Source organism: Arvicola amphibius, chromosome 12 (genome assembly GCF_903992535.2).
Source record: "Arvicola amphibius chromosome 12, mArvAmp1.2, whole genome shotgun sequence".
NCBI classification, from domain to species: Eukaryota; Metazoa; Chordata; class Mammalia; order Rodentia; family Cricetidae; genus Arvicola; species Arvicola amphibius.
Window position 1 is genome coordinate 58,796,094 of NC_052058.2, and position 25,664 is coordinate 58,821,757.

General features: G+C 37.3%; 1 protein-coding gene and 1 pseudogene across 15 annotated transcripts in view; one reads left to right on the forward strand and one right to left on the reverse strand.

Annotated features, from left to right (window-relative positions):
- The window catches only part of Prrc2c (proline rich coiled-coil 2C), a 69,250-nt gene that overhangs the window by 30,516 nt on the left and 13,070 nt on the right, over positions 1-25,664 (forward strand). For all 15 annotated transcript variants that reach the window (XM_038348756.1, XM_038348767.1, XM_038348761.1 and 12 more), the window contains exons 12-24: positions 1,797-2,373; positions 3,165-3,334; positions 3,718-3,979; positions 4,869-5,076; positions 6,230-8,476; positions 10,492-10,700; positions 13,504-13,658; positions 14,262-15,084; positions 15,571-15,656; positions 17,291-17,479; positions 17,595-17,846; positions 18,959-19,051; positions 21,985-22,086. In XM_038348756.1, coding sequence (XP_038204684.1) covers positions 1,797-2,373; positions 3,165-3,334; positions 3,718-3,979; positions 4,869-5,076; positions 6,230-8,476; positions 10,492-10,700; positions 13,504-13,658; positions 14,262-15,084; positions 15,571-15,656; positions 17,291-17,479; positions 17,595-17,846; positions 18,959-19,051; positions 21,985-22,086 — 5,373 coding nt within the window. The remainder of the gene's footprint in view (positions 1-1,796; positions 2,374-3,164; positions 3,335-3,717; positions 3,980-4,868; positions 5,077-6,229; positions 8,477-10,491; positions 10,701-13,503; positions 13,659-14,261; positions 15,085-15,570; positions 15,657-17,290; positions 17,480-17,594; positions 17,847-18,958; positions 19,052-21,984; positions 22,087-25,664) is intronic.
- On the reverse strand, positions 23,983-24,642 carry LOC119827273 (annotated as a pseudogene).

Below are 25,664 nucleotides of genomic sequence, written 5' to 3' on the forward strand. Positions count from 1 at the left end.
CACACACACACGGGAATTTATTCATGTATGTGATGTGCCCGGTGATGAACAACAGTGACATCTATTTTAAATAAGGTACAGGCCAGTCACTGACACCTGTGTTGTTCTTTGACCTCTGTACACATGCTTTGCTCATAAGTGATGAGCACATTCGTGTATATCATATATATATACACACACACACACACACACACACACACACACATGTTCACAAAGAATATGTGAATGGCCAGTAAGCACATGGAAATGGTTTTGTATCTTTTTTTTTTTTTTTAAGTTTTTCGAGACAGGGTTTCCCTGTAGTTTCTAGAGCCTGTCCTGGAATAAGCTCTTGTAGACCAGGCTGGCCTCGAACTCAGAGATCTGCCTGCCTCTGCCTCCCGAGTGCTGGGATTAAAGGCGCGCACCACCACCGCCCGGCGGCGGTTTTGTATCTTTTAATAACTATGGTAATACGAATTTAAACAACAGTAATATTTTTCCTATGCATCCATCATTGTCATATAGTAATAAGGATGTAGGATAGTTTGTACGCATGGTACAGTGCTCTGAAATCTGTAAACCTTGTGAATAATGCAACTTGGCAGTTTCTTGTTAAGAAAACATGACTTGAGAATGTCACTGCTAGTTTTTTATTAAAGAGGAATGAATGAAAATATACACATTTGTGTGTTTTTAACTCTTATATTTACTTAGACTAAGAGCAAACCTAGGATACACATCTGTATCCATAGTTTCCTGTACCGGTAGTGGAATGCTAGACGGCAGTAAAGTGGTATAAGCCTCCACAAAATAACCTCCAAACTGTTACAGTGCACTGAAGAAAATAGCACCAAAGACACACCTTTCTCTGCTTCAGTGAAATTCTGAGACAGGGAAAACTCTTATGGTTAAGGTATTTGAAAGTCATGGGTGACAGCAGAAGTGTGAGGAAATAAGTTTCCTGTGTCTATCAGATCCTTTTGTAAAATTATTTCTACTTTTTTTAGCTTGTCTCTGATCTGTAGATGAAGCTATGAAAAGAGATTTATAATTTATATAAGTATACTGGTAAACTTTCATTTTTATATGTTGAAAATCTTCAGTTTTATTGTTTCTTTATATTTTTAGCCCTTCATGTGCTTTTCCTCATCCTATCTTTGCAGGTTTCCAGCTATGTTGTTAAGCTTTTAATCATCATATGAAAGCATCCAAGAAAATCTTATCACTCACATGCTCCTCTAACTCTCCATTGTCTTCTGGAATCAATTATCTCTTCCCAGACTGAGTTTTGAGAATTTACTTAGGGAGAGTTCTTTGATAGCCATCTCTTCCATCTTGTTTCTTGTCCTGTAGTTCATCTTAATGACTCTATTTTTTTTTTTATTTTAATGTATATGCTTTGGCAGGAGAATTAATTTCTTTTTTCTCTCTCTCAATAGACCCTTCCCACCTCTCCATATTTATGGCACCCAACATTTTTTAATCCCAGCAGTCGGGAGGCAGAGGCAGGCGGATCTCTGAGTTCGAGGCCAGCCTGGTCTACAGGAGCTAGTTCCAGGACAGGCTCTAGAAACTACAGGGAAACCCTGTCTCGAAAAACAAAAAAAAAAAAAAAAAAGTTATCAGGATAATGAGATAGCTCAGTGGATAAAGGTGCTTGCTGCCAAGCTTGATAACCTTTAATAGAATAATAAGAGAACTGATTCCCACAGGTTGTTCTCTGACCGCCAAATGTACATATATGCAAGCACAAATAGATGTAAAAAAAATCAGTCCAAAAATTGAATTCTTTGTTTGGAATCTTGCTCTTTCAGCATCCCCCACCTCCGGATAGACAATTACCTGGAAGACAAGGCCCTTTTCCTTCAAAGCCTCAAGTACCTGATAATGATGAAATCTGGAAGCAAAGACGGAAACAACAATCTGAAATATCTGCGGCAGTGGAGCGTGCTCGTAAACGGCGTGAGGAGGAAGAGAGAAGAATGGAGGAACAGAGGAAGGCAGCGTGTGCAGAGAAATTGAAACAGCTGGACGAGAAGCTTGGTATCATAGAAAAACAACCATCTCCAGAGGAACTCAGAGAAAGGGAGAGAGAGAAGGAGAGAGAAAGAGAGAAAGAACTTGAAAAAGAAAAAGAACAGGAACGCGAGAAGGAAAGGGAACGAGAGCTTGAGAAAGAGCAGGAAAAAAAGAAAGAAATGGAGAAGGAAAGGGAACGAGAGAAAGAGTTAGAACAACAGAGAGAAAAGGAACAAGAACTGCAAAGGATGAGAGAACAGGAGAAAGAGGGTGAGTTGAAGGAAAAGGAGAAAGAAGAAAAAGTCGAACCCCAAGAGCCCATTTTAGAGCCTGTGACAGAAAAAAAAGAAAGTGAAAACAGCTGCAATAAAGGTATGATACTCAGCCCACATTTTATAAATAGTTCATCTGTTCTACTTTATTTGTTAGTGGTGGAGATTAGAAGTAGGTCTTTGCATATACTTGTGACATGGCATTCTCTAGAATATATGGAACTGGTTTTCCTTTGGGGAAAAAAATTTATGTCTGACATGAATGCCAGTCACCCCCTTGTAAGTTTGTTTTCAGCATAGCTAGTGATCACTCCGAGTTCTTCATATTTGTTCAGATGCACTAGTTTTGGTCATAAACTTTCCATTAGTCCAGTATTTTGGGCAAGGTACATCAGTTTTTGTTTAGATAAGGTCTCACCATGTAGCTCTAGCTGGCCTGAAAATTGCTGTGTAGACCAGGCTGACCTCAAACTCAGAAATCTGCCTCTATCTCCTGAGGACTGGGATTAAAGGTGTGTACCACCACACTTGACTCTACCTGCTTTCTTGAGATATATAGGTCACTTGGTTTTCATGTGGCTCATAACATGTAGATATTGAGTATCACATTAATATTTATTGAAGTAAATGGGAACTATTTGGACCTGAGTATTTATTATGAATATATTTGTGTATTGAAAGATTTGGATCTGTGATCTCTGTAAAGTTCATAGAATCTGTTTTGATAACCTAGTGGTCTGGTGGCAATTTCCAATTTTAGGTTACAGAATGAAGATTTAGGGTGTTATGGAGAAATGCCTTTTCCTCTTTAATGTGTATTATGCCTCATTTTATCACAGCACAAAAAACCATGTATCTGATAGGATTATCTTGTACTGTTTCTTTGAGCAGAAGAGGAACCAGTTTTCACTAGACAGGACAGCAACCGCAGTGAAAAGGAGACCACACAAGTGGCACAAGAAGCAGAACCTGAGTCAGGGTCTCAGCCCCGACCTGCTGTATTATCTGGCTATTTCAAGCAGTTTCAGAAATCATTGCCACCACGATTTCAGCGACAGCAGGTAATAGTAAAATCAGAAATACTCTACCCCTTACATGTGATTGAAAATATTATTGTTCAGTTTTCTGATAATTAAATAAAACAGAAACACAAAGCATAACCTCAATTTTTTTTCAGTGCACTTGTTGAGAATTGGTTTTACTTTTGACTTTCTTTTTAATGCCATTTTATCTTAAGTTTTATTTATATATACCTCTTCTACTTCTAGGAAATGAAGAGTTGCTCATGTCCATTATAAGAAAGTACTTTTTTTAATCTTTTGCCAACTCTGTGCTAATTGTCTTTGTCTTTAAATATTACAAAACACCATTGTTTTCAAATACAAATGATTATATTAATTGATTATAAGTAGAAACCTTAACATGTGTGATTTTTCTTGTCCAGGAACAGATGAAACAGCAGCAGTGGCAGCAGCAGCAGCAGCAGCAGCAGCAGCAGGGTGTACTTCCACAAACTGTTCCTTCACAGCCATCTAATGGCTCAGTCCCTCCTCCACCACATAGGCCTCTTTTTCAGCCAATGCAGCCCCACCCTCAGCATTTGGCTTCTATGGGTTTTGATCCAAGGTGGCTCATGATGCAGTCCTATATGGATCCTCGAATGATATCAGGAAGGCCTGCTATGGATATTCCACCTATTCATCCTGGTATGTTGATAGTGGTTTTTATTCATATTGTTTTGATCTTTTTTGTTTTGGCTTTTATCCTTTCACACAATTCCCTCAGTATTAGAAACCTATTGGGACCTAGAACCTCTAGGTCTTTATCATAATGTTATAGCTTTTAATGTAGGCATTGGCGCCAGCTATCTGATAAGAACAAAGTGCTAGCTAGCTCTTTTTTCCGTTTTATAGATGTATTTTAAATTTTTGAGATGGAAATTATTCTTCCTAAAATCTTATTAATATTCTCACTCTGCCAAATATTTCAGCATTTGAATTTTATCTCTACACATGTATCCCTTTCTTTTGAGTTCCTTCATTTACCATCTTTAACACTTGAATTTCCTCATATATTAGCCAAAAGTAAGTAAGTTAGCCTTTTTAAAATAAATCTATCATCAGAATGATACTGTGGACAGTTAGGAGTGATTAAAAAGCTAATCTCAAATAATTTCTGATTCAAAGCATGGTGGCAGATACCCTTAGTCTCGGGACCCTAAAGGCTTGGGTCACAGAACAGTGCACTCAGTGCTATCTTGAAGGTTTCATTTGTGTGTTTATATTTACATCTCACCTTGATACTAAATATACAGTATTTGACTGCTGGGTTACATATTTTAATAGGATATTAAGCAAGTAGGATGAATGAAATTTTCTGTGGGAAATAATTTTCTCCCAAAACTTACCTTATTGGTATGATTCTTTTAGCTGTTTTTAACATACATAATTTTTTGCTTTAAAGTGGACCCATTGTGTTTCCCTCCTGGGTTTTGTTCTTACTAAAAAGTTTTAGACAGCAGTCAGTCTATGTTTTTATCATGGTTTTGTTTCCCATACTCTGTAATTATCTTGTGTGTGTGAACTTTTTTTACAGGAATGATTCCTCCTAAGCCATTAATCAGAAGAGACCAGATGGAAGGGTCACCAAATAGTTCTGAGACATTTGAACATATAGCGCGGTCTGCAAGAGATCACGGAATTTCCCTTTCTGAGCCTCGAATGATGTGGGGGTCAGATCCGTATCATGCTGAGCCTCAGCAGGCAGCTACTCCCAAGTCAGCCGAAGAACCTGGGGATGCTAGGTAATAAATTATTTAAATGACTAGAGAATTATTAGAATATTGTACTTAAGAAAATCTTTATATTCTCTCTGAAGATCAATCTAGGGGCCAACAATATTACTCAGGGACAAAGGTGCTTGCCATTAGGCTTCATGATCAGTGTTTGATGCTTGGAACCTATATGGTGGAAGTAGAGAACCAGTTTGTAAAAATTGTCTTTGATTTATACAGATGTACCACAACACAAGGTCTTCCCATCTTCTGTCACACACACATGCTGATTTTTTTTAATATGATCTGATGTTTCATTAATGTACTTCATATTTTTCTTTGGACATACTTTTACTTTTTGTTGGGCTGAATTAGATGCTTAGTAGATATGTTTTAAAACAACTCTTTACGTACATCATATATAAAGAAGTTTACCTTATACAGTCTACCCATTGGGCTGATAAAATTCCTATAGTGGTGAAAAATGAGACATTTTCAGTCATTAGAGAAAATATGTTAGACTACAGGGTAAAGATAAATAGTAGTTTATAGTGGGGCAGTTGGTGGTGAAAGCTAATCTACAGCCAGAGAGTTGGGTTTTCTTTTATGGGATGTAGTATAGTTATTCATAATTAACTGGAATAGGCTTACTGACATATATTTGTTAGGAAATTGTCTTAGTGCATCCGAAATTCATATCTACATGGTCTAAACATTTTTTATTTAGTTGAGATTGTAACACCCATTAGATAACTGTACAAGGCAGTATTACTGCCTGCATTTACATCGTTTCATAGCAGAGCTATAGAGCTTCATATTGCATGACTGAAACAACCCCATCATCTCTACATTTCAGATTACTTTGAACCCTCTACTAAACCTCATTCTGTATTCTACTTGAATGAGTTTGATGACTTTACACACACCTCATTTGTCCCTGAGTAATACTGTCTCTGTATCCTGTTTTCTTCATTCATTTTATAGACCTGTTCTGTTCTTCTATTTGCTAAGCATTCTGTTTGTGAATAATTGTGCTCTTTGTGGTTAGTGTTCTTTGTTTTATATTTCTTCTTTATAATTTAAAATTGAGGGATTGTGGGAATAATGTTGTGGGGAGTGGGGTATATATACATGTGGGAAAGATTGTTTTGTTGGTTATACCTGTGAATTCTCATCATCACAGGCCTGAAACTGCTTTGGACCATGAGCAAATTACTGCTGCTTATTCTGTGGAACATAGTCATCTGGAGACTCATTCGAAAACAGATGTTGTTAGAGACTCAGCTGAAACAGAAGGACAAAAGTTTTTAAGCAGATCAGTAGAAGATGTAAGACCTCACCATGCTGATACAAATGATCAGTCTGCTTGTTTTGAAGTAGTTGATCAAAAGAGCTTACCTGCTCCTTCAGAAGAAAGGATCTCGGCACTAGAAAGTCAACCTGCCCGCAAAAGAAGTGTTTCCCATGGGTCTAACCATGCTCAAAAGGCAGAGGAGCAAAGAAATGAGCCCTCTGTCAGCATTCCTAAGGCTACCAGCAGATGTATTGATTCTAAAGAAACTGTGGAAAAGCCAGAGGAAAAACCAAGAAAAGATGGCTTTCTGAGATCTTCTGAAGGACCAAAACCAGAGAAAATATACAAATCTAAATCAGAAACTCGTTGGGGTCCAAGACCAAGCTCCAGCAGAAGAGAAGAAGGTAATGATAGACCTGTGAGAAGGTCAGGTCCCATTAAAAAACCTGTGCTTAGAGATATGAAAGAGGAGCGGGAGCAGAGGAAGGAGAAAGAAGGTGAAAAGGTTGAAAAGGTCACTGAAAAAGTTGTTAAAACAGAAAAAACAGAAAAGAAAGATCTTCCTCTGCCCCCACCATCTCCAGCACCAACTCAGACACAGTCACTGGTTCAACCACCAGTTCAGCCAGAACCAGAGAAACTATCATCAACAGAAACTTCAGTTTTGTCCCAGAAGCCATCTCAAGATAATGAGAAGCCTTTGGAAACTGTGGCTAGTGTCCAGGTAGAGCCCACAGTTAAAACTGGAAACCAACAAAATGTTGGACCACCAACAGTCAAAGAAGAAAAGCAGCCTGAGAAAGTCAGCAACAAAGATCTTGGGGCAGAGCGACCTCGACCAGATTCTAGACCAACTGTTAAAAAAGAATCCCCGTTACCTTCTAGGACCTACTGGAAAGATGCTAGAGATAGAGATTGGTTTCCAGACCAAGGATATAGAGGCAGAGGAAGAGGAGAATATTACTCCAGAGGTCGAAGTTACAGAGGCTCTTATGGGGGTCGTGGCAGAGGAGGTAGGGGGCATACTCGTGATTATCCTCAGTATAGAGACGGTAAGCCAAGAGTGGAACATGGGCCTTCAGGACCTCTTAGACAACGAGAAGAAAGTGAAACACGAAGTGAGAGTTCCGATTTTGAGGTTGTTCCCAAAAGAAGGCGACAGAGAGGTTCAGAGACTGACACAGACAGCGAAGTTCCTGAAAGTGCAAGCGACAAGGATAGTTTAAGCAAAGGCAAATTTCCCAAAAGAGAGGAACGGCCTGAAAACAAAAAACCTATTAAACCCCAGTCTTTTAAGCCTGAAAATCATGTCAGAATAGATAATAGGCCATTAGAAAAGCCTTATATAAGAGATGAAGATAAATCTAAACCGGGCTTCCTCCCTAAAGGGGAGCCTACAAGGCGAGGTAGAGGAGGAACATTCAGACGAGGTGGAAGGGATCCTGGAGGCCGACCATCACGTCCTGCCACCTTAAGAAGACCTGCTTATCGAGACAATCAATGGAATCCAAGGCAAACAGAACCTCCTAAACCTGAAGATGGAGAGCCACCAAGAAGACATGAGCAGTTTGTGCCTATACCCGCAGATAGACGGCCTCCAAAATTTGAGCGAAAATTTGACCCAGCTAGAGAGAGGCCGCGAAGGCAACGTCCTACCCGACCACCAAGGCAAGATAAGCCGCCTCGATTTAGACGGCTAAGAGAGAGAGAGGCTGCTTCGAAAACAAGTGATGTGTTGGTGCCCACAAATGGCACAGTTAATAATGTCGTTCAAGAACCAGTAAATCCCCCTGGGGACATTTCTGGAAATAAGACACCAGATTTGTCTAATCAGAACTCTTCAGATCAGGCAAATGAAGAATGGGAAACGGCTTCTGAAAGTAGTGATTTTAATGAGAGGCGTGAGAGGGATGAAAAGAAAAATGCTGATGTGAGTTCACAGGCAGTTGTAAAGGCTGGAGAAAATGTTTTGCCTCCCAAAAGGGAAATAGCAAAGAGAAGTTTTTCTAGTCAGAGGCCTGGAGTTGATAGACAGAATCGCCGTGGCAACAATGGCCCACCCAAATCAGGAAGGAATTTCTCAGGTCCTAGGAATGAAAGAAGAAATGGCCCACCATCAAAAAGTGGAAAGAGAGGGTGAGTACTGTGTTTTAGATATAAAACTTGTACCTTTAAGGAAGACAAACATAGGAGATGTTGGAAGTTGCACAAGGGGGGTTGATCTAGGTAGAGGAGCAAGGACATTGAACTCCGCAAGTGCTGTTCTCTATGCTTGAGAGTTAAGACTTACTGTATGTGAGTAATTTTTAGGTGCTAAGTCACATCTAATAAAAGGGAAATGCTTGTACAGCCAGAAAAGAACATACAGTTTCTTCATTTGTGAGGTGCTCTTGATACTAATGAGTAGCTCTCCTCTTTTCTTCATTTCTCAAGGTGTGTTTTAAGACTTGAGTGTTACAGACATATATCCTGGCACTCTGTGCTATTTTCTCAAAAGCCCTATTGAATTGTCACCTTAATTATATTCCCTTCTGGAGTTATAAACTTTATAATAAATAAATAAATCAACTAGAGAGACCAAGAAAGCAAATCTCTGCCTATCCACCAGTGCTTGGGTGGCCGACGTGGGTCCCATAGCATTTGGATATTTGTTTATTTTTAAAGAATTTTCAGGATCACAACTAAAGAATTTCAGGGGATCGCAATTTCAAAGTCATCCTTGACTAGACAGTCCAAAGACAACCTGGGAGATAAGAGACTCTGTTTTTAAAAAAAAAAAAAAAAGACAAGAACAAAGTATGCTAAGGTTGCCCTTTTAAATATGAAAATGTTGATTATAATGTTAATATTGGTTTCAGTATTAAGAAGCCGAATGATATGTGAAGAAAAACCAGAGTGCGAGATATTATAGCATGTAGTACACAATAATCATTCCTTAGGCAAAATTTCCAGGTATTTGTGGGGGTGGAGAAATCAGTGGTTAAGAGCTCTGACTACTCTTCCAGAGAACTTGGGTTTTATTCCCAGCACCTATATGGTAGCGACAACCCCCTATAACTCAAGCTGGGTGACCTAACTCCCTCTTCTGGCCTTCTTGGACAATTTACACGTGTGCAGAAAAAATGCAGGCAAAACACCTGTACACATAAGAATAATTTCAAAACCATTGTTTAAGAATTCAGTACAATATTGTACTGATCTCAGTTCCTTAGTTGTATATACTTAGTATTTCTAATTAAAATTCCAGAGTAATGGACCAAGTATGTTTTCTGAGTACCTGCTCAGTATAAATTTCACTTTAAATGTTCAAAATACCAGGATAACAATAACAAAAGCCAAAATAATTCTTTGACTAGAATGAATTACTAGAATATCAAGTAATAATACTTAAAATTTTGATCTGATTTTTGAGCTGTGGATAGTTTTAAACTTTCAGAAATATCAGTGGATCGTTGTAGTTGTAACAGAGTTTGGAAGGGCCCATTTTGAAGAAATAATTTCTTAAGTGTTGAAAGTCGTGTCAGACATATAGTAATCCTTTATCTTGAACAGTTGTATAGATTGATATGAAAATTAATCAGTAAGTTTTTTAATGTTATGTTTCCTCTTGTAATTTCTTAAAAATAAACTGAGAATTGTTCTGTTAGGAAGCTTGTGAAGTGAGTTTTTAAGTTAAAGATGTTTTTACTATATATCAGTATCTCACCTTCAAGTTTGGTGTATATGTGTGTGTGTGTGTATATATATATATATATATATATATATACCAAATACTATACTATACAAATACTATAGACCTTTAGAATCCTATTTTAATATGCTGCCCATTTTAGGAGTGGTTCTAATTGTGATATGATGACAGATTTTTTTTTTTCTAGATCCATGTTGTAGCTCATTTATAAAATGTTGGCAAATAGGCACAATAACTTCTTGGCACTAATTAGAATTCTAGAATTATTGGGGGAGAAATTCAAAGAGCTGGCCTGCTGAATTGGGGTCCTCAGTTTTAGTGAGGTTATACCTTCAGAGACTGCTGAGACTGACTGGGTCTTCTCAGTGCTAGTGTGTGTTGGGTATGACTTCACAAACTACCAAGAAGAGCACTGTTCTGTTGTTGAAGTTTGTGAAAATCCTCTCATTATTTTTTCTAGACCATTTGATGAGCAGTCCTCAGGCACAGCTGGTGTGGACCCTGCCAATGGTAACTCTGCACACCACCAGGAAGGAGCACCTAATGGTGCTGGACAGAAGAATTCCAAGGATGCTCCTGGGAAAAAGAGAGAAGACACCAAACCAGGTCCTAAGAAGACAAAAGAAAAAGTAGATGCTCTGTCACAGTTTGATCTCAACAATTATGCAAGTATGTTTCAGATTCTTTCTTTATTTCTTGGTAAATTTAAGCAGACACTATGAAAACATAAAGAAAATATTAGACATTTAAGTTAGATAAGAGCCAACTGAGAAATTCTAGCTAGCTTTCCTTAAACTAAAATAACACCTTTAACACTTTATGAACATTGAGTACAGTTTTTGTTAATGATACTCCAGGAAGGTTTCACTGTTCTGGCGGGGGGGGGGGGGGGGGAATTATAATTGATCAAACCAGTAAAATTCCAAAACGGGTATGAGTGAAGATTTGAATTAGAACTAAAGTTGTTCTGAACATTTCTTTTTAAAATGAAAAAAATAATAAATGGTCAATTCAGTTGTTAGTGTCCAAGAATTCAGGAAGAATCCACCAGGAAGACCGTGTTTGAGCAAACAGAAAACTTATTGAAAAGGGCTGCTATTTCAGAGAGGTGGCCTGTGTGGAGCCCTAAACATGTCCACAAGGTAGCAGAGCAAGCAGTTTCAAGGAAAAAACTGCAAGGGGCAACGTTGCAACTCAGCCGATCAAAACGACATAGGGTATATAGTTAGGGACTTTTCCAGGGTGGCAGACCCCAACCTATTAGCGAGCCTTTGGGGTTTTGCCCTGGCTTAGTACCAACCAATCAGAGGAGGGTGAAACTTATATAGTTAGGCTGTTTCCTGGACAGTTGGGGTTAGGCCATTTCCTAGATATCTGTGGTGAAATAATTTTTTAGGGGTAGTCATGTCTCTCCCTCTGTTGAAATTGCAGCCTAAGTACAAATGGAGTGCCTGTTGCTAAGTTGCACTCAAAATAGTAATTGATGACTTTAATAAAATTGGTTTCTAAGATAAAAGCAAAGGATAACATGGTGGCAGACAGTGTTACTGTAAGCAAATTGGGAAACTTACAAAATGAACAATTATCAACTATTGTGGGTAACAATCAGAAAATATTGGATGGAGAAACTAGCATAAATTATCTCAAGCCATATGATTTTACTTGTAATAGTATATGGTTTGACATTCATTCATTCATATGAAAGCAAAGCTAAACAGTAAGTAAAATCGAGATTTCTTAATGAGGTAGTAATAATGAAAGGATATGAGATGTGTGTGTGTTTTCTCAATTCTTTCTTTGTGTGGAGTTTTGTTGTATTTGTTTTTATTAAACCCTGATTTGTTTGGACTTGGGTCTCAGATATAATTTCTAGGCTAGTGGTTCTCATTGTGATCCTTGACTGTTTGCCCTGTTAGGAAATTGTATAGAAATGCAAAAACTTGTCTACCAAACTTACTGAATATGAATTTGAAAGCTAGTATTCTAGACTAGCATTTGTAATTCATATGGGAAAAAAATGAGAGAAATAGCTGATCTTAATCGCATGTTTAGGAATTTTAACTTGGTATTTTAGAGCAGAGATTCTCAATGTGAGTCATTTTTCCACTCTGGGATGTTTGACAGTTTTAGTTGTCAGAACTGGGGTGAGTTATTACTTACATCTAGTCAGACCATAGTAAGAAGTTAAGAGATGTAGCTTCTCTCTCCTCTCAAAATACCTTGTACTTTCTTCACCCTTTTTGTGATGGTGTGAGGTGGACGAGTGAAGAGCAGAAGTATAGGTCTACTGTTAGTTACAAGTTACATGGCAGAAGCATTGCAGTACCTCTAATTGATCTGGCAACAGCTTCCAAGTAGCTCATGGACAAGTATTCTCAATAAGCTGTATAAATGAATGACTTAGGCATCAGGCAGGTTGACATGCATCTTCACCATATCATTCCGAATAGCATGGGATTTAAACCTTAAGAAATAAGGAATTTTACACTTAAATTTTTGACCCACAGCTAGAGCCCCATTAAGTGAAAAACTGAAGTGAGTTTAGGATTATGTTAGTCTAGGTTGGTGCCTCATACTTGCAATGCTAACAGCTTTAAGGTAGAGACGGGAAGAATTCCAGGTTGCATAGTAAGTTCTGGGTTGGCTTGGCCTACACACAATGTGACTTTGTCTCAAAATAACAATAAGTAATAGAGTTGTACTGAGCACTCTTAATCAATCTGAAATAATGGGACACGTACAAAAGCCAGTTTTAATATTTGTTAATTCATTTTTCCTTGGTCTGTACATAAAATTTTAAAACCTAAAAGTAATTGTTAGACTCTCTGTAAATTCCTACAGTACTTTATAGCCTAAAGTCACATTTTTTTCTCACTTTGAAGCATTATTTAACAGATTTAGATTTGCTCTACTGTCTAAAGTGTAGTAACTTCAGCCAGAATAATCATTAGTTAAAAATATATGGAATTATCAATTTCTAAATAAACTTATTTTATCCTTTAAGAGACAAAATTATTAATTCCCCCTTCTTAGAATGGTGAGATGTATATGAAGTAAATTTACTACTGTTTAGAGCACTACATAGTTCTGAGGCTGCAAGACTAGGACACTTTTTATTTGCTTTTGTTTTTAAATGAATTAACTAGTGTTTGTGTTTTATAAATTATAAGGAAGAAAAAAGTTCTACTGAGAATGGTGTCACATACCTGTACTCTCAGCACTTGGCAGGTTAGAAGCAGGATGGTCTGGAATTCAAGGCCAACCTCAGATGTACAAGTTTGAGACTATTGTGGGATGTATGACACCTTGTTTTAAAAAAGAATGTAATTTTAGGACTTCATTTTTTGATCTTAGGAAGTTTTTTCATTAATGTGAAATAGTTTTGAAATTTGCTAGTTTTTATGGGCCATCTTATAGGGTAGGAATTAAGTTATACTCAAAAATTCTTTGAAATCTTTTTTCATGCTTTCAGGTGTCGTTATAATTGATGATCATCCTGAAGTAACTGTAATTGAAGACCCCCAGTCAAATTTGAATGATGATGGCTTTACTGAAGTGGTATCTAAAAAACAGCAAAAGCGTTTACAGGATGAGGAACGCCGGAAGAAGGAAGAACAAGTCGTACAGGTTTAAAGCTCACCATTTTGTTGCTAGTTTGTTTATTGTTCCTCAGAGCATGTTAGCAAATGGTCAGGGTTTCTATCCATTCATAATCATTTGTATTTAGCTAAAGAGTTGATTTTTATTTTCAGCCCTGGGAACGCTAAACCAAAATTTAGGTAATTTTAAAATGAATTAATTACTACACCTTGTTATTTGCCTTAAAACAGACCCTCTTTTTCCAACAGTATATCTTATGTGTTACTAATTTGTCCCATGGTAGACTTCAAATTGTTTTAAATTATCTTGGAAATTGAGTGAGCATAGTGCACTGATACAAAAATGACTTCTTGTCATTTTGGGGAATGTCAAATTAACTTCCAACTTGGTTTTGAATATTTCTGGCTTGGGGGTGGAGGGTAAGCCTGTATATAAAACTATATGTCTTGTTTCTCTTTGTCATCTTGACTTCTTATAGTTTTAAATCTTATCAGTACCCTGACAGTGTCCAATTTTGGAAATTGAAATAAATAGCTAAGTTAGAAGTAGGAAGCAGAAATTACATGCATGGTGCATTGTTTCTTTAGACATATTATTGACCAAAAAAATGGTTCTGTCAATTTTTTTAAGGTGTGGAACAAAAAAAATGTAAATGAAAAAGGAAGAAGTCAGACTTCTAAACTCCCTCCAAGGTTTGCCAAAAAACAAGCCACAGGAACTCAGCAAGCTCAAGCTCCGGCCTCAGCTGCAGTTTCAGTGCCCTCCTCAGCTGCAGTTTTAACAGCCCCCGCACCTTCAGTTCCAGCCTCCACCCCAGCTGCAGTTCCGGTTCTGGCATCAGCGGCTACTCTGGTTGCAGCCTCCACCCCAGCTCCAGTTGTAACCTCAAGCCAGGCTCCAGCTCCGGCTCCAGCCTCAGCCACTGTTCCAGTGTCCACTTCATCCTCAGTCACAGCTTCTTCCTCACCCCAAGTCTCAGTTCCAGCTCCGACTCCTATCCTTGCCTCCGCATCAACTACAGCCTCCGTCCCCATTGCCTCAGCTTCAATTCCTATCCTTGCTTCAGCCCTGGCACCAGCTTCAGCGTCTTCTCCAACCCCAGTAATCTCAGCCCCAGCTGTCTCAACACCAACTACCCCAGCCTCAGCCCCAGCAGCCTCAGTTCCACTTGCCCAAACCTCTTCAGCAACCACTGCCCCATCCCCAGCCACGCCAGTACAGACTCAGATACAGACCCACAAACCAGTCCAGAGTCCACTTCCACCTCCAACACCATCTTCAAAACAGCCCCCACCTTCAATTAGATTACCTTCAGCTCAGACATCTAATGGCACAGACTATGTAGCAGCAGGAAAATCCATCCAGACTCCACAGTCACATGGTTCTCTAACAGCTGAATTATGGGATAACAAAGTGTCTGCTCCAGCTGTGCTGAATGACATCTCTAAAAAATGTAAGTAATGCAACAGAGAAGTATGGGGTAGGAAAATAGATAGAAATACCCACATTTGTTTTCTATTTTATTTAAAAATTCAATTAAGCTTTTTTTCCTAGTAGGAAGCAGTAGGAGCAATTGTTTCTTAGTTCCTTTCTTGAAATGTTTATTTCTAAAATAAGCATAGTTAACAACATACCTAGTTAGAACGACTATTTTCAGGAAACCTTTGTACACACCTGGTCAGTTAGCTCAGCCAGTATGAAAGTCAATATGTGTGCTCTTCAAAAAACTAAAATAGTATTAATTGCCATAGGATCCAGCTCTTCCATTTCTGGGCAAATATCTGAAGGGACTTGAGTCAGTAGGGATGCTCAAGCTTTAGTGTTTACTTATGGTGTAGAGAATTGTTCTATTATCGGGCTACCATTGTAACTAAGGGCTGAGTGTATTAGACTTTAACATCTAAATTTTAATGGTCACATTTTTCTCAATTCCTTTTAGTGGGTCCTATTAGTCCACCACAGCCACCTTCAGTCAGTGCATGGAATAAACCCTTAACATCATTTGGATCAGCATCTTCATCAGAGGTGAGAATAGACTTACTGGCATTAATGGAGTTAGTTATAAAGTTTTTGAACTAATTTCTCAAACTTCATTGTATCTCATGATAAACCTAGGAGTTCCATTGAAAAAGATTAAACTCAGAATTTCTGATCTATTAGGTCTGGGTTGGGTTTTTAGTACATTTCTATTAAGTACCCAGGTGATATTAATGCTGCTGGTCCTCTATATTTACAAGCTATTTTTCACCTTTAGCTAAAGGTTAGACATTTATTTTTATTCTGATATTCAAAAAAGATATGTGATACAGGACATAATATAGTCACTATACAGGACAGAAAAGTGTATGGTACAGGACATAATACAGTCACTATTTTCCAGGCTTTCATTATAGTCATATATAGTAGGGTAATTACAAACATTTCTTACATATGTGCAGTATTGGTAAATAGTGTTTTTTACCAGTGGTTATTCAGTGAATGAATGTTCAGCAAGTACTTTTTTGATGTGCTAACCATTCTTCTGAGTTTACAAAACTAGCACTGAGATAGAACCGAAAGACACTTGTTCTCCTGGGTCTTATTATAGTGTAACCTGGGTACTGGGAGCCAAACTAAGTGCCCTTAACCCCTGAACCCTCTGTCGGGCCCAGCTGGTACTTGCTTAGCCCTTTGGTTATCTTAGAGAACAAAAGTTACCGTTCCTTCACACACGATTTATAGAGTACTCTTAAAATTGGCTTTCTCTAGTAGTTACTGTTGGCCAGTCTCTTCATTTAACTGCATATGAGATCTATTTTCTACATCATTAGTCATTTTCAGTTATAAATTGCTGTGTCATTCTCTTTTAATACTGGCTGAAGAACACTTCTATATAAAAAAATTTTGTTCTAAATTATCAATTTTGGCTAGGCTTAAAAGTGACTTTAGTGAAGAAAAGTCAATTGACACGCATAGTATAATTATCCACACCAAGTTCAGTAATGTCAAAAAATCGCTAATATAGAGTAGCAATTTATGAGTTCCTATAAATGCTTCATGCATCAAGCCTCCTGCATGCTGCCTTCCATCAATCACTGTTCAACTGTTTTCCTTTCCAGTATATTTTGCTCAGGAATTTCCTCTACCATTCTAAAATGGCCTTTAGTTTAATTCTGTCTTAGCTTTTCTTAATGTCCCCTATCCAACTTTTTGGTCCTTTATTTTATCCAAGAGAATCTAAATGATATTGCCTAGCACAAAGAATGTGTCATGTCCAGAAAATTAGCTTTTTAATTAGTGACTTGATTCCATGGGTGTGTATCCATCTCACATTCACATAGTACTTTATTTTTTTTATTTTAGGTTTCTCTCAAAGCAGACTTCTAAGAAATTGTTGATACTGATAATTAATCTTTCTTTTCCATTTATACCTTTGACGTTTGTTGAATTTTGCATATGTTGTGCTAATGAAATAACTTGGAGCTTTTGTTGATTTTTTTCATGATCACAGATCTAGGACTTTGAACATTTAAACTGAAATTTTCTATTCTCAGTTAATATGTAGTAACTTAAACCAAGCTTCTATCTTGGTATTTATATGTGGCACTGTATATGTATTTCAATCAGGTGTGAACTTTGTTTATTATAATATACCAAATGTTAAAACATTATTTTATTAGGGAACAAGAAATGGTCAAGAGAATGGTGTTGAAATTGGAATTGACACAATTCAGTTTGGTGCTCCAGCTTCAAATGGGAATGAAAATGAGGTGGTTCCTGTGCTTTCAGAAAAACCAACCGACAAAACTCCTGAACCTAAAGAACAGCGTCAGAAACAGCCACGGGCAGGGCCTATTAAAGCTCAGAAGGTGAGTATTAGTGTAAGGAAGATATGATTCTGAAATGGACAAAAAAAAATTTCAAAATTGAATTTAATTTTTAATCTTTAATTATAATGTATTTTGTCATAACCATTGACCTTAGCTTCCAGATTTGAGTCTGGTAGAAAACAAGGAACATAAACCTGGTCCCATTGGAAAGGAACGATCATTAAAAAATAAAAAAGTGAAAGATGCTCAACAGGCTGAGCCAGAAGGACAAGAGAAACCCAGCCCAGCTGTGGTCAGAAACACAGACCCTGGAGCAGCAAAAGAAACCAAAGCAGTCTCAGAAATGTCTGCTGAAATAGGAGCAATGATCTCAGTGTCGTCAGCAGAATATGGCACTGATGCAAAGGTAGGCAGTGGGAACATCAATAATGTACATTTTTATGCTGAGCATTGGGTTATGCTGCTTGCTTTATAGCATATTTTGTGGTGTGCTTTTATATAAATATCTCTTGCAAAATGTTACATTTTAGTAGACATTTATTTTGTTGAATAACTTAAATAGAAAATTATAAGATCAGAATTCTTTCCCTTGAGATTTTAAGCATTTCAAAAATGTCTTGGTCTGGTATAGCTTTATCTTGCCTTATAATTCTAAATTTATCGGTGGGACACACTTGGAACAAATCACTGTTTCTGTGATTGAACACTAAAAATACTGACTTGATTTTGGTTTCCACATTGAATTGAAAGGTATATATCTTTTAAAATACAATCAGCTTTCTTATGTCTGTGAGTTCAGGATCCATGAACTCAAATCTGGATCAAAAATACTATTCCTAAAATATAGGGGGTAGTTGCTATTGTTGTTAGAGATTTTTGCTTGCTTGTTTTTTTCTTGGTTTTTTCTTTTTGAACTTTTTACATCTGATGGCAGAATATTACATGTTAGTAATGTAGAGAAGATGGTAATTTGCATAAATACACTGTATGTAACATTTTATGTGAAAGACTTGAGTATCCACAGGTCTGCAGGCCCAGTATGTTAACTAGATGTGCCTGTAACGGCAAGTTATGGGAAACAGATACTTGTATTCATCTGGGGCATATATTGTTTGAAAAAGAAGGAAGATGTGATATTTTTATGTTAATGTTTTAAGTTTTCTCTTTTTAATTGTCATACTTGAGATTATTTTTGATAATAAATAATAACTCACAGAAATATTTAATCCCGTTGATAGCTTCCTACTTAGTGTTGTGAAATATGTTTTAAGTATGTGCAAAAGTCTAACAGCAAGTGAGATGTTGTCACTAGTTAACCTACTGTTAGTGGATTGAAATTTTAGGGCATAAAGTTTTATGATCTCTTTCCTTCCAAAACAGCTTTTACTGTATTGTATTGTATTGTATTGTATTGTATTGTATTGTATTGTATTGTATTGTATTGTATTGTATTAGATTGTCGAAAGGTGACCTATAAATCTGACTTTAAAAGAACTTCTTTTTGTCACTCCTCCACAGGAGTCTGTAACAGACTATACTACACCTTCTTCTTCTCTGCCGAACACTGTGGCTACTAATAATGCAAAGATGGAGGATACTTTGGTTAATAATGTAAGTAACCAATCAGAGATTTGACAGGTTTGGATAGAAACCTGGCTGTCATCTAATACTCTTCTTGTCTTATATACATTGTCATGGCCAACATTTGACTCTTAACAGGGATGAGTTGATATGTAAGTTTGTGTTTATGAGCACTGTAGTAAATATACCTACTAAAATCAAAATTAGGCTCTCCCACCCCCCCCAAAAGTTAGCAGCTTTCTAAGACTTGCGCGAAAGCTTGCTTGTTTTTTGGTTTTTTGGGGGGGGGAGGCGCTTTCTTTTATATACTACAGTTAATTTTATTTGGTTGAGTAATTTTGTTCACAATGATACTTTTTTTTTAATGATGCAATGAAGCCATACTCATTTAAGGTCTTTTTTCCAAAGAATAAGCTTTGCCAGCATTCCTTTTGTGAAAATTGAGCTATAATATGTACATATGTATTCCAAATTGGATATTTTAAGTCAGTACAGTATATCCTTTTGCCTAGTACACTACAGGTGAAAAATAGTCTAAATATATTAAGTAACTTGCTGTGGTCACATGCACAGCATGTTTTTGGACATTTAAAAAGTTTCTTGTATGGTCCTCACTTTTGAAAATAAATAAGGGAGAAATCTGGTCATCTGAGCTCCCATTTAAATATAAACTTCTATAGTAATCGAGCACTATAACATTTAAATGTTGACTGTTCTTTCCAAAAATACTTATAGCTACAGTTGAAAATTTCTTCAAAAGGACTTTATCATTTTCAGTATAAAAATCTTGATTTTTGTCTTATATTTTTCCCTCATGCTGTCTATTCGTCCCTCTAGCATCAAGTATGTGGAATTTTAGAAAGGTGAGCTACATTAGGGGTCAGTTAATTAAAGTTATAGTAAAATCAAAACACTTCCACTACATAACTGAGGAAAAGGAATAGAATGGAATGAGTTATACTTGATATTGAACTTGATTAGCTTGTCTAGCTTTTAGAATTGTAAGATTGCTTCATTGCACCAAACCTGGAATCTACCACTCCCCTCTCTGCCTTTATGAGAAGAATTTCCTTTATAATAGGAAACTTGGGAAAAAGAGCTGTTGGTTGGGTTTGAATGCTGGTTTCACTGCTAGGTTGTCAGCCATTAACATTAAAACATAGTTTATGCTTTAATTGTGCCAACTTTGCTCATTAAAAAAAATTGTCAAATGTCACATTTTCAGTTGGGCTGCAGTGGCACGCACCTTTAATCCTAGCACTCAGGAAGCAGAGATAGGGGGATCTCTGAGTTCTGTGATTTTGAGTCCAGCCTGGTCTACATAGTGAGTTTCAAGATAGCTAGAGCTACACCAGAGAAACTCTCTCTCAAAAAAAAAAGTCACCTTTTCAAGAAAGTGTATGATGCTCTCTGCTGGTTTATGATCTGAAGTATAATTGGGGAAATGTGAATTTTATAATTCTCTGTATGTATTACATTTTGTCATTGAAAAAATACATACATATATGAACACTTCAGTAGATTCCATGTGCTCCTAAGGTCAATTAGCATGTGACTTTGTATCCTGACAGCTACTTTGGAGTAAGAAATCTAGTCTTGTGTATGCGTGAATAGTCTATATTTGATTATTAGTAATATCGCTAAGGCATTTATAAGAGTAAAACATAATTTGGGTTAGGCTACTTAACATTCAATTTAGACGCCTTCAGTGTTGCTTCTGTGGGCCAAACTGTAACAGTTGTCCATGAAAAAAACCCATACATCCTTTTGAGACGTGTTCTGTTGGAAGCTTCCATTTGAAATGTAGAACTTTTTTTTGTATTTACACATTTTAGGTTTATTTCTGTTGTGACTTTATGTAGGCTTCTTTTTAGAAAATGTGTGTTTATAAGTATATGTATAAGCTTGAGTGAGTTTATGTGCACCACTTGATTGAAGGAGTCCCCAGAGGGCCGGGAAAAGATGGTGGATAATCTAGAACTGTATTGTTGAGAGGCACCAGGAACTGAATCTGGGTCCTCTGTAAGGCAGTAAGCATACTGAGGCATCTCTCCAGCCCCAGTACAGGCTTTTCAAATAAATAGCTTAACTTGTGTAGTAGTTACTATTAGCTAATATTAAAATTATTGTGAATTTTTGACTGTCCCACAGAGTTAAGTACAAGTGACATTTTTTATTGCTATAGTTTAGCTAGTTTCAAGATTTATTAAAGAATTCTTGTTAAGTAATGTTTTTGACATCTCCATTAGAGACAATCCATAGTATCTCAAAGTGATTTTTTATATATATATTCTGAAACCACCCCAAGCCTTTTTTTCCTGAGTAGCTGAGTGAATCATCCAAAAACAAGCATAAAGCAGTACACACAGTAAAATAACAAGATCTAGGGACTATGAAGGAAAAAAGAAAATATGGATAGTGCATAATAACTAATGTTTCTTACAGTATTTGCCCCAATCTTTATACAATAGAATGGTTTGGTATGTGAGGTAAGGGTGTATTCCATACTTGGTTCCAGAAGTTGCTCTTGTTCTTGAATCTAATTTTAAGAGGCTGATTATATTATAGGAAAGAGATTTTCTACCTTTGCATTGCTAGCTTAAATACTCAGGATAAGAACCTGTGGGTCCTCGTATATGCTGAAAGTCATACTCCTTAGAACTTGATTGCACAGTAATATTAACACCACCTGGGAATTTGTTTAAAATACAAGATTTTGCTTCTAGTATAAAGAGCACTACCTGAGTAGTATGTGCTTTATATTCAAAGCAGGTTCTTTTTTCCTGACAATTTGTACACACCTAAGCGGAGAGTTTTTTCTTCAGAACTTTAACATAGTTATTGGCCTCTGCAAGCATTGTAACTTAAATAATCAGATACAGCATTTTTCGAGTACATTAGCACTGTGACTGATGGGGCTTTTGCAGCATACTTAGATTGTGATATGTTGACTGCCTTTTCAGGTGCCCCTGCCCAACACCCTACCCCTCCCTAAGAGGGAGACTATACAACAGAGCTCCAGCCTAACTTCAGTTCCTCCTACTACTTTCAGCCTCACCTTCAAGGTATGTACAGTGTCCATCTCCAAGGCTCCTTAATCATTGCTTGCAAGGGGCGTAAGCTCAGAATAATGGCACTAGCAAGATCTCTTGTGCTTGTGAATTTTTTCATTAGAATAGAATTACTGTTTGTGATTTGTACTTAAATACACAGTACTAACTATGCTAAGAATGCTTTTTTTTTCTTATAAATCATAAACTGAATGCAGGAATGTTTTATGAAAAGGCTGTTAACAAATGCATACTCGATAAGCACAATTGTGAGGTTGATGGAAGTACTAAAGATTGAATCTGGGGCCTCACATCCCAGCCATTTTCTTACTTATTATTTAAACCCAGCCTGGCTTTTAACTCTGCCCTCCGTTTGCTTCAGCTTCTCAGATGGTGAGGATTACAGGCTATCTTGTGCCACTAGTCTTGGCATTTGCCTTGTTTTTCTCACCGATTTTCATTGTTTTTGACATATGTTAATTGTTTTATGAGACAATTACGTGAGGTTATTTTAGATCTCTGATTCACCTTGGGGTGGGTTAGTAGTTAGGGGGAGAAAATACGGAATTTTTTTAAATGTCTTTTATTTATTGGTGTTCTTTTTGTTCCTAATCATGACAAGTATGGTATTAGCCTCAAAAGGCAGGTTTTCCTGATTGGATTATAGTGAATCTTTGACGTTACACAGGAGGGGAAAAAGCTACGTTGTTTTAGTTGTGTTACCAGTGTTCATTTCTAGACTCTCTCTGCTCAACCTTAGGATCACTTTGTGGGAGTGTTAATAAAACTCTGAAACTCTGACATAGATGCCTGTTTGTTCCCCATTTACACTGCTTACTGCCACTTCTTGTTGGCTCTCACTGCTGATTTTCCACTCAGAGGACTATATCTGGGTTCATTATCTTGTTCTATAATTCAGATAATTATGATTATATTGATTAAATTTCATATAATATGTCTTTATACTTATCTGAGTCAGTTGCTAATTCTTTAGAATACTTACTGCGCTTTGCCTTGAACTCACTTTTAACATCCCTCAGAATTAAAATTAAATTAGCTTTACCTGTCATTTCTTTACTTTTTAAAAAAAAATTTCTTGGAAAAATACTTGTAGAAAGTTCTGTATGAACATTATTATCAGCATGTAAAATAATTATACTTTTGGTAGCCTTGACTTTCCAAAGATAACCTGTTTTCTTGTTGTGTAAGAGGTGAAAGTAAGCCAAATATCTGTGTGGAATCTAACCCTTGCCAAAGTATTTGCCTACAGCTGAAAAGACATAGTGTTCTCCCCAAATTCCTACCATACCAAAATGTCAGGTTACTGTTAGGATGGTCAACAAACTTAAGTTCCTTACAAGATGTTTTGTTTTACAGTTATTTTCAACAGGTTTTTGAAGATCAAAAGTTGACATATCCTAGATGTGTAGATTATTTTATTTTTAAGAAATCTGAGTTAATAAAAAAATATGCCATTAGACTTTGCTCTCATCACATTATATATGGAGAATCTAGACCTTAAATAGCATTGAATACACATCAACAAAGCCAATCTTCTGTCAGAAGCTAGACAGAAACCTCAGTCGTCCCTTAAGGGATGGAGGTGATGCCATAAACCTGACCATGGGTTCCATGATTCAGAACAACTAATGAGAAACACAACTAAAATACTATAGCGCATATTCCGAGTAGGAGCTCAAATATAGGCAGTGTAGGAGCAGAGAGGTCTCTGGAGGTGCCATTCTAGGATTTAGGTAGGATCTCAGAATTGTTGGGTCAGGGGGCCAGGTTCCAGTACCATCCCACCCTCCACAGCTTTTTTTTTTTTTTTTTTTTTTTTTTTTTTTTGAAAGAAAAGCAGTTTTATTAAAAAGAAAAATAACAAAAGGAAACCGGGACCAGAGTGCAGGGTTAGTCCATCCAGGCCTTCAGTGTCCTAGTGGTGATCTTGTCCTTTTCAGTGATGTGAACAATGACGCCCATGCCCGAGACAGCATCCCGGTCCACGGCGTTCAGCATGGCTTGGGAAATGGTCTCAAACAGGTGTTCTGGATCCATGTTGGGCTCCCAGAGAGACTCGCACATCCCATACATCTGTTCGGAGCAGGTTCCACTGACTACAAAGTCGTCAGTTACCATGGGGCAGCCAATGAGGTCTAGAGAGCAAATGAAGGGCTTAAAGGTCTTCGGGTCCAACCCGGCAATGACAGGCTCTGTATAGTAGGGACCAAACCATTTCTCATACAAGAGGTTGGCCACCATGCTCATGAGGGTGTAGGGCTTGATCTGCCGACCTTCCTTCAGCTCATACAGATTCAACCGGAACTTGAGGCGCTGGGCAACTGTCTGGTGGCCAGCCCGGCCAAGCCTATGTAGAGCCTGTCACCCATGGGAAAGATTTTCTGGAAGTCTGTGGTCACCATCTGGGCCTGGATCCCGAAACGCCTGTCCGCGGCGATGGCCACACAGTTCTTTCCCTTCATGGCCATGACGGCCCCTCCGTTATAGGACATAATAGACATGATTGCGCTCTAGTCGGACTCCGATCGCCAGTACACTTCAATTGATTGTGCGAAATATATGTGTGTCCTTAAACATAAAGGAGTCGTACAAGTTTGAGTGTTTTATAATGACAGGCAGCATATGTGTTTTTTAAAGGAGATATGATAAAGTACATATTAAGGTGGCACACACCTTTAATCCCAGATCAGGCAGATCTCTGAGTTTGGGGTTAGCCTGGGCTACAGAGTGAGTTCCAGGACAGCCAGGGAATCACAGAGGAACTGTCGGGGGCAGGGAGGGTGCATTTAGAGATTGGCATTTTAAAGGCTAACATGTTAGTAGTATTAAAGATATTACTTAGGAAAACAACTTCTTACAAATCATCTTAGATATTATTGTGGGTTTGTTTTTTTGTTTGTTTGTTTATTCAGCCCAAAATTTCCTCTGGCTCCATAGCCTTGGTGGAAGGAATCTTCCTCTGCTCTCCAATTCAGAATTCACTAGATACCTAAAATTATTCAACATTTGAACAATGGCTGGTCAAAATTGATATTTGCTGTAAGAGAAAATGAAATAGATGATGTATCTGAAATTTTAATATTAAAAAGCGTAAGAAACGGGTATGGTGGCATTTGTGTACAGAGATAAAAGTAGTTCAGAGTTTTCCTCCAGTACATAGTGAGTATTGTGCTACAGTAAAACCGTGGAAACAATTCAGAAAAGGATATGTATTAGTGAGTGTTTCTATATATTATTTCAATTATAGATATATTGTCTTAAATTAACTGTCAACCAAATTAATACTGCCTTTTGTTTTTACATTTTTAAATGGAGCTGGTAGAAAAATACAAGTTGTATATATGGTATCCTTGTTATCTGAAAGTTAGTGAACAATGCTGCTCAAACTTGAAGATGCAATTCTGTCTTTTAATAAATGACAATACAAGTAAACCAGGGTCACAAATACAAATCACTACAGACGGTATACTAGCCTAAAATTTTGTCCTATTACATTGCCATCTGTATTTCAGAAGTATTGGTTTTAAAAGGAATGGAGAGAGAAAAGGTGTTTTTATTATATTAGTAGGGAT